The sequence below is a fragment of the Mytilus californianus genome, unplaced genomic scaffold (assembly GCF_021869535.1).
Source record: "Mytilus californianus isolate M0D057914Y unplaced genomic scaffold, xbMytCali1.0.p SCAF_6, whole genome shotgun sequence".
NCBI lineage: Eukaryota > Metazoa > Mollusca > Bivalvia > Mytilida > Mytilidae > Mytilus > Mytilus californianus.
Window position 1 is genome coordinate 23709370 of NW_026262712.1, and position 9847 is coordinate 23719216.

General features: G+C 31.0%; 1 protein-coding gene across 1 annotated transcript in view; it reads left to right on the forward strand.

Moving 5' to 3' along the window:
* LOC127706092 (serine/threonine-protein kinase Nek5-like) overlaps positions 1-2235 on the forward strand; it is a 33660-nt gene extending 31425 nt beyond the window's left edge. Inside the window, exon 18 of the mRNA XM_052210547.1 lies at positions 1185-2235. Within this exon, the coding sequence (XP_052066507.1) occupies positions 1185-1254 (70 nt within the window). The 3' untranslated portion in view covers positions 1255-2235. The remainder of the gene's footprint in view (positions 1-1184) is intronic.
* The last annotated feature ends 7612 nt before the right edge of the window (positions 2236-9847 follow it).

Below are 9847 nucleotides of genomic sequence, written 5' to 3' on the forward strand. Positions count from 1 at the left end.
TAAGATAGGAAAAAAATGAAAATAAATATTTTCTAAATTTTGCTCTGGATACTGTATTTTCGTCATAAACAAGCTTCTGTCCAAATTTCATAAAATTCCATGATTTGACAAAGTTATTAATGTTTAAAAAAACTTTAACCACTGACTCAACCTAAATGTTGATGCTGCCACTGACGGAATCTAGGATTCCTATGTCTCGCTTTCGCAACATTAATGTCACAGGCTCAACAATTAAGAAGATGTGGTAGGATTTCTAATGAGACAACCCTCCATCAGAGACCAAATGACGTAGATGGTAGGCAACTATGGGTCACCATACAGCCTTCAACAATGAGCAAAAACCCATTCAGCAAAGCAAGCTATCAAAGACCCTGAAATGAAAAATGTAAAACAATTCAAATGAGAAACTAATAGCCTGATTTATGTACAAAGCAATAAACGAAAAACAAATGACAACCAATAGATTCCCACTTGCATGGGACAGGCACATACAGAATGTGATAGGGTTAATCATGTTTGCAGGCATGCCAACCCTCCCCTAACCTAGGATAGTGGTGTAACAGCACAACAAAAGAACATAAGAACAAACTATAAAAATCTGTTGAAAAGAGCTTAACTCATCAAATCATATGTCAGAATATCATAGTTATATATATATGACATCTCACTGTTATGGCTCTCGTTCACATTTTACAAATATTTTGTGAATCACAAACAAAAGTTAAAAACAACTTTCTTCGTATCTTTTCCGAAATGAAACACCTAAGACCAACAGTTTTAGCTGTTTTGCTTGTGCCTTTTGTGTCTTGAAATACACAATCTTTGTATGCATATCTTACATGTGCATTGAATTTGATACAACCACAAGTCAGTACCTCTGCTGGTTGACAGTCACAAAGGGTAAACTATTCCTATGTCAGTTGTTTGTGGAATATTTTCAGTGGCAATAACCATGAAACCTAAAATATGTTTTTAAATATTTGACTTATGAGACAGAATTAATAATAAAATTGAGAATGGAAATGGGGAATGTGTCAAAGAGACAACAACCCGACCATAGAACAGACAACAGCAGAAGGTCACCAACAGGTCTTCAATGCAGCGAGAAATTCCCGCACCCGGAGGCGTCAACAGTTTTAGCTGTTAAATCTGTTTACTAAAACAAGTGTTATCTATTATTGTAGGCAACAAGTAAGACATTCCATTAGTGGAGATGCTGCTGAACTGTGCCACCTTAGTCTTGATGACCTCTGAAAGACCATGATGCATTCCGTTTACCATATTCATCATATGTATATTTATTAATAACCTTGATCTTGAAGACTGTTGTTAGACCATGATGCATTCCATTTATACAATAATGTATGGTTTTGAGCTTAGTCTAAATGAATTTTATAAGACCATGCAGAAATTTAGAAAATGAAATTATTCTATGAATAATCTTCCATTTTTCTATGACATTTAATTTTTGTTTATATTCAATAATCATTTTATATTCTTTATGTCTGTTAATCTACTACATGCATACAGTTAATGTTTTCTTCATTGTCTTGTTACTTTTAGGAGAATATAATACTTTGTAAAGATAACCAGTTATAGATGATTTGCATCACAAAATTTCATTGAAAAACTCGGTGATTAAAGCCATATCAATTTCATAAAAATTAAGTTCAAATTAGGGTTATATCTGATATGTTATTTGTTTATCCCCCTTCCAATGAACATTTTATAAGCATACAAGTGAAAATTAACAAAAAAGCTTCTTAATTATAATATTATTGTAAATATCTCTTCATTAAGATTAAAATAGAAATTTGCATTCAAGGAAATCAATGAAGTGATTAAAATAATGTTAAGGGTGTGTTAGATTTGTGTGCATTAAGGGATTTCTAAAACTTGTCATAATTATATAATAATTTAACTGTAATAATCTAAAAATTAAATAAATGTAGCAAAAGTTACAAAAAGAATAGAATACTACTGTGTTGAAGAAATTTTTTGTCCATTTTTTTTTTGGGGGGGGGGGGAGGGGGATTATTCAAACAATCAGACAAAAATGTGAGATCTTTTATTGTGATTTCAGGAAATGCTGCATACAAATCAGGCTATCAAATTTTAAGTGTTAGTTGATTTTTGCAGTAGATTATTGCCATTTTGTCATTGGTGCATAGTCGTCTCATTGGTAATCGTATCCTATCTCCTTATTTTTATATTGAGTTACCAGTAGACTGTAAAGAGAATCAAAGGTACTCATGGTAGGGTGCTGCCATGTAAAATGTTGAATCTGAAGGATCAAAACCAAATAAAGTTCTACTACCTTTTGTATGTCCATTGGATGGCTTAACTCTCCTTGCTGAGAAATTTGAGAAAAAGGAGTATACTGATTATGTTACTTTTAAGATCTCTTTAAGAAACCTTTCAGAAAGGGACCCTAGATTAACACGTAGATGTGGTGCTTTTGAGTGGATTAAAGTAGGAATGATTTCAGCATTACACTATAAAAATACAACTGTTTAAAGAAGGGAAAATTTAAAAAATATGACCAAAACTTTAAAAGTTTTTGGAAAATAGAAAATTCTCCATTCCTCTAATACGATTTCTGCACTTCATTTTGAGGAAAAATATTTGTGATTGAATTATCACACCACCCGTATTCATCGAAAAAAACTTGTTTTGAAACATCGATTTTTGTTACCAGCTATCATCAAAGTAGTTCTTGAACTGTGAGATACATCATGATGAGACAAATGATATTAATTCCGAAACAGAAATATCAGAGAGGAACTTTTCTGGGACAAAATAGAGATTAATTATTTAATAAATGTTTTTTCAGGGTATAAATTCAATCCAATAATTAGTAATCATTGAAATATTTGCATTTATGATATATTTATGTACTTATTTTACATGAAAGATTTGTTGTAATCCAATAGATATTTATATTTTTACAAAGAGTTTTTATGTTTTTTGTTATTATTTGTTAAGTTGTGTTTTTTGTTTCAAAGTGTGTTTAACATATATATACAAGTGTTTATTACATATAGAGTAGCTAATGTCATTATATTTTCAGAAAATCCCAATGTAATTTTGTTTACTGATTTTATCATGTCTGAATTCATAGATATCAAGTCTCTCAGGTTCCTTGAGAGTCTGCCAATGTTTTATCAAATAAATTTTGAAAATCTGAAAATTTCCCATACTTTCACCTTTACATACAATTTATACGACCGCAAAAAAATTTTGCGATCGTATATTGGTATGACATTGGCGTCGTCGTCGTCGTCCGAAGACACATTGGTTTTCGCACTCTAACTTTAGTTTAAGTGAATGGATCTCTATGAAATTTTACCATAAGGTTCAATACCACAAAAGGAAGGTTGGGATTGATTTTGGGGGTTATGGTACCAACAGTTAAGGAATTAGGGGCCAAAAAGGGGCCAAAAATAAGCATTTTTGTAACTTCCAGACATAACTTGTGTGTTAGTGTATGGATCTCTCTGACATTGTACCACAAGGTTCCATATCACAAAGGGAATGCTGGGATTGATTTTGAGGGTAATTGCCTCAAAATTTTAGGAATTTGGGGCCAAAAAAGGGGCAAAAAACAAGCATATTTTTATGGTCAAATACTTTAGTACAAAACATAATTTAAAGCAGTGTAAGGGAGATAAATCAAATACATCATTTAAATTACCTCCCTTACACTGCTTTTAAATTATGTATAAAGTAATGGTTAATGAACAATTAAGACAATTTAAAACAGTGTAAGGGAGGTAATCCACATACAACGTTTTGATTACTTCCCTTACACTGCTTTTAAATTATGTTTAAAGAAATGCATATTTATACAGGAAGACCAGTAAAAATATCTGCAAATGTTGCATCTTTTTTTTTTTTACAAAAAAATCCATATGAAAGATTTGACACCATATTTTAAATTCTATTATAAAATAGATTAAGTTAGCACTATGGTAAATTTAAATGGGTAATTATGGTTGCAAATTCCATTGGAAATTTGAATTGAGATTATGTCCATATCTTGAGGGAAAGAATTTTTTTGGGGAAAAAGGGGGGGGGGGGGGTAAAAAGAAATTGTGGGGGGTCAATTTTTTCTCATTTCAGATTTCAGAAATTAAAAAGAATTATTCTTCAAATATTATTTTATTTTCAAATTTCAAATATTGAAAAATTTCAAGAAGTAATATTTAATTGCACAGTATGGCGCATTAGATTTGAAAAATCTTTGACCACATTTATTTATTTGTTATGCTGAATCTAAACATGTATTTAGATTTTTGATTTTGGGCCCAGTTTTCAAGTTGTCCAAATTGGGGTCCAAAATTAAACTTTGTTTGATTTCAACAAAAATTGAATATATGGGGTTCTTTGATATGCTGAATCTAACCATGTATTTAGATTTTTTATTTGTGGGCCCCGCTATCAAATTGGTACATATTGAGGTCAAAAGGGTCCAAAATTAAACTTTGTTTTATTTCATCAAAAATTGAATTATTGGGGTTCTTTGATATGCCAAATCTAACCGTGTATTTAGATTTTTAATTTTGGGTCCCGTTTTTTAAATTGGTCTACATTAAGGTCCAAAGGGTCCAAAATTAAACTTAGTTTGATTTTAACAAAAATTGAATTCTTGGGGTTCTTTGATATGTTGAATCTAAACATGTGTTTAGATTTTTGATTATGGGCCCAGTTTTCAAGTTGGTCCAAGTTGGGGTCCAAAATTAAACTTTGTTTGATTTCAACAAAAATTGAATATATTGGGTTCTTTGATATGCTGAATCTAACCATGTATTTTTATTTTTGGGCCCTGTTATCAAATTGGTCCACATTGAGGTCAAAAGGGTCCAAAATTAAACTTTGTTTGATTTCATCAAAAATTGAATTCTTTGGATTCTTTGATATGCTGAATCTAACCATGTATTTAGATTTTGGATATTGGACCATAATAGGTAAACTAAAAAAATTTAAGTTCTTAGACCACATTCATTCTGTGTCAGAAACCTATGCTGTGTCAAATATTTAATCACAATCCAAATTCAGAGCTGTATCAAACTTGAATGTTGTGTCCATACTTGCCCAAACTGTTCAGGGTTCGACCTCTGCGGTCGTATCAAGCTGCGCCCAGCGGAGCATTTCATTATATTTAGGTAAAGATTTTTTCCAACTTTAATATTAATTATTGGGTATAATTCTAAGTTTGAAACACTTTTCATTTATATTTTTCAAAAACAAATATGAAGTGATATTACAACTTTTTGATTTATAACATGTACAGCATAAGTGCTGTTCTTTTTTTTTAAATCTAATTAATAGCATAATATTAACAGATTTGCATTGTACTTCAAATAGAAAAATTAAATTGTCAATTTGTGAGCATCAACCATAAATTTGATGGTTACAAATAGATTACATTGACTTAGTACACACCATTTAGGAGAAAGAGCAAAAAACTTGTGGACTTGGAGTCATAACGTGGAATTCTTCAATATGCAGACTTACATTTGAGCTTGTGTGTAAAGAACCAAGCTCAGCTAGTCTAGAACAAAACAGATTAATACTTTATAAATTCAGTAGTCTTATGTCCCATTCAGGATGAAGAGGATAAGTAAGTAATTTGGTGCATCTGAAGAGCTTTTCTGGATTAACCTTCATTATGAGCGTTCAAACCCCCAAAAATGAATGCTAAAGATGTATAAATACCTGATAGTTGAGGAGCTTAAAATAATAACCAAATTCATCTAACGTCGACTTTACTTTTGGTAGTTGAAACTTTAGTTTTTTAATAATTTCTTAATTTATCAACATTTAGGTAAGGTATAAATCATGTCAGTACTGTAGCATAGACTACTCATGCCTAACTACTAGTATATCATTCAAAATTTATTTTCCTGCATATGCATGTTAACGTTTGACTTGAAATTAATCCCTCACCAATCAGTCAATTATGTTTATCAAAACACAAGTTAAAGCAACAGTTCTGTTTTGCAGCCATCATATCTATGCATGTTTTTCATGCTTTCAAATATAATATTCAATAAAGTTATGTTTTATATGACAATTCATGTTTAATTTTGAATTATGATCATTATTAAAGTGAAAAATCAACTTGAAAAAAAGAATCCGTGTAAGTACTTTAAATACTTTTATAAGCATTAATGGAAGTTGAATCATACTGGTTCAATGTCTTTTCTGAAAACTGTATTCTTTAAATTTTATATTTCTTGATATTGAAATAACTTAATTATACATGATATATGTTTAAACAATTTAACTTAATATAGTACTTATGTCATATTTAAGTGTGATTTAATCCATTATACATTAAGAAGCAGTGTTATATCATAAAGATATGCTTGTTTTCAATATGAAAGATTAATGTGGCTTAGCTTATTCTCAGATTATCTTTAGTATTTTAATCAAATCCGTCCATTATTTTTACTTTTTATATATTCAGAAATTTTGCATTATATTGTGCTATTGTAAGGTTTGTCTCTCTTGTTTTGGAGGAGATAACTATTTAAATATATTGAAACATTGGTATTTTTTAGTTATTATTTTAAAAAAGATCTTTCTTTTGCTGTGGATTCATTATAATTCGTTGGATACTAATTGCCATTGATGTTTCCTGTGTATAGGTGAATAATTTAATTTTGGATGTAAAGCATCTTCTGATTGCCTGATAGTTTTTTGTCTATCAGCTCATAGACATAATTTTGTCATGTGACCGTGACATCATCAAACTTTTTTCAAGATTTACTCCTTAAAAATGGAATTTAGAATTAAATCATACGGAATGACTGTAAAAAATTTTCTGTCTATTCCAAATAACCTTAAAAATGTGGTGCACATTTTTAAATAACCCACCTAATTAAACAACCAATTTTAATATATCACAAACAACAAAGTTTGTATGCTGATTTTGGCAAAACCGAAAAATGTAATATCCACAAAAATACAATTTTTCCTCAATCCACAAATTGGTATACACAAAAATAAATGAATCCACAGTATTGCATGAGCGATCTGCCAAAATAGGAAATCCAGCGACATTTAATGTCATTTTCTCAAGTTATATTATAATGACCAATAAAAATGTGGTGTAAGATTGTCCATTTCATATGCTTCTAATGATAACAACATCATTTCTTTAACAGTATCCTATTTAATTGATACAATATTAAAACAACAATGTTGTTATATCTATGATCAAAGTCTTTCCTTTGTTGCTGTAATACCATTGTTAGTACAGAAAAAATATGTGCATTTATTACTGCAAATGTTGATCAATGGACAACAATGGAAGATTAATTAATGAGATTTCATGAAATGCGCATTCAATTAAAGAAATGGAATTTAAGATATGAGTTCTATTTGTGCAAAGCAGCCATGCATTATACATAATTGAATAAATGGAGATTTTGGGAACATCAAAGAGACAGTAACCAAGCAATACAACATTGATAAAAGATTTCTAGTGCATGTCAATGAGAAACAAACCAACAACGCAATAAAACGACATAAGGGTCTTCAACCAGTACTATTCAGAACTCAAAATAATGTTTCTCATGACAATTGTAGATCAAGAACGATTTAACTGATCTTCATTTTAGCTTTTCAGGAGTCATGTTCCTTAATGGATTGAAAAATGTCAGTTAATGTTATTTTTCATGGAATAACTTGAGAACCATTCAAATAATCTTTTTCAGCTTTAAACATGTTGTTTCTCACAACAAATTTGAAGGCAAATGCAAGTAAGACAATCTTGCTTGTCTTGTTCAGGAGTTATTGGCCTTGATTACTTGAAAATGATAACTTTTCTTATGTTGTTATGATGACACAATGAGTGTCAAGTTTGATTTCAATGATTTGTACCTAGTTGTTAAGGAATAATGACACTTGTTTGCTTTAACACTGAGAACACGTAATAAATGTAAGTAAAACTGGTCTGTTGTCAATTTGACAGCTTCTTGGATCTCTCCCTGTTTTCTTTTCTGAGGGCTTATAATATATTTTACTTGATTAGCTGTCGAACATTGTATCTTCAGTTGTTATATTACTATTGATTGTTTGGAGTAGTCACATTCTTAAATGTGGTTGATGTGAAACAGACTTTTGACCCAATAACTCCAGGCATGTTAATGATAGTGTGCAGGTAAACAGACATGTTTGGCGCCAAAAACTAGTTCAAATCCGCTGCATTTGTTTGTACCTGTCCTAAGTCAGGAACCTGATGTTCAGTGGTCGTTTTTTTATAAAGATTAGACCGTTGGTTTTCCTGTTTGAATGGTTTTACACTAGTCATTTTTGGGGCCCTTTATAGCTTGCTGTTCTGTGTGAGCCAAGGCTCCGTGTTGACGGCCGTACTTTGACCTATAATGGTTTACTTTTACAAATTGTGACTTGGATGGAGAGTTGTCTCATTGGCACTCATACCACATCTTCTTATAACTATGTACTTGGGGTGCTGGTAAGATACGTCTTTAGATTATTCTCTATATTGTTTAAGGCTATGTGCCACAGCCTTTAGGTTGATAATTTTATTACCATGTGCTGAAGGTTTACCGTCTGCTTGGCATTCTCCTTTTAATTCAGATCTTATGCATTTTATTTACCAGTGGTCACTGGCCTATAATTTAGAATTATTTAGTTTTCCGATTTCATAATATGGCTATATAGTAGTCATGCTCTTATTTTAGGTGATTGATAAATGGTAAGTGGCTTAATGTATTTTAGGTGCACTCCATGTAATATTACCGCAGAAAGTTAAGAAAGCTTTTATATATCACATGTTATACTTGTATTTTTAATGCAGACCCATACATTGAGTTAATGCTACACTTTAAGAGCTGGAAAAATGCTATCTATTGTTGAATGCCATACATGTGTGTTGATCTCAAAATGTCTTTTGTAGTTCTTTTCGATTGTAGTCTTATTGATGCATAGACCATAAAATATGCCCTCACCATAACAGGACTATGATGGTCATTTGCCAATCATTCATGTCATTGAACCCTAAGGGTTAACTGGGGTTCTATGTGAGTTTAAGGTGAATAAAATAAAAATGTGAAGTAGAACTACTCAAATATTAGAGCTATGTAAAGAGACTGTGTAGTGTAACTCATGTTATATAGATTAAGTGTACAAATATTTTATGAAATCCATTTTAAAGCAACGATTCTGATTTACTATGTTTAAATCGTTGATTTATTTATTTTCAGTATTTTGGCTTTTAAATGAGAAGTTTTTCTCACATTCTCCACGAGGCCAAAGAGAGGCGAATGATACCAAAGGGACACTCAAACTAAGTCGAAGATAAACTGACAACACCATGGCTAAAAAAAGAAACAGACAAACAACAATATACCAAACACAACATGGAAAACTAAAGCCTGAGCAACACGAACCCCACCAAAAACTGGGGATGATCTCAGGTGCTCCGGAAGGGTACGCAGATAAGTACAATAGATAAATGAACTAAAGCCGTCATACATTGTGTACTTAGGAAATGCCCAGTTTCGTGGGTCAGTGCCTTTCACTGTCGCAAATTTAAAGAAGTAGGGTTGTTTGTACAAGTGTTCAGATTTTTTATTGTACAATTGGTCGTAAAAAGTTATCACAGTTTAATCATTTTTCCATACAAGATAACAGGTTTTTAATCAACATTTTCATTTGTATTTACAAAAGAACGATTTTTTCATGCACCATGAATTTTCAATCATTGGTAAATTTTAAATAATACAGAATGAACAAAATCACAGCCGTGTCGAAAACACAATAAAACACAAACAATATTTTGTTTATTTCATTTGTTTGTGAAAATATTTAAATA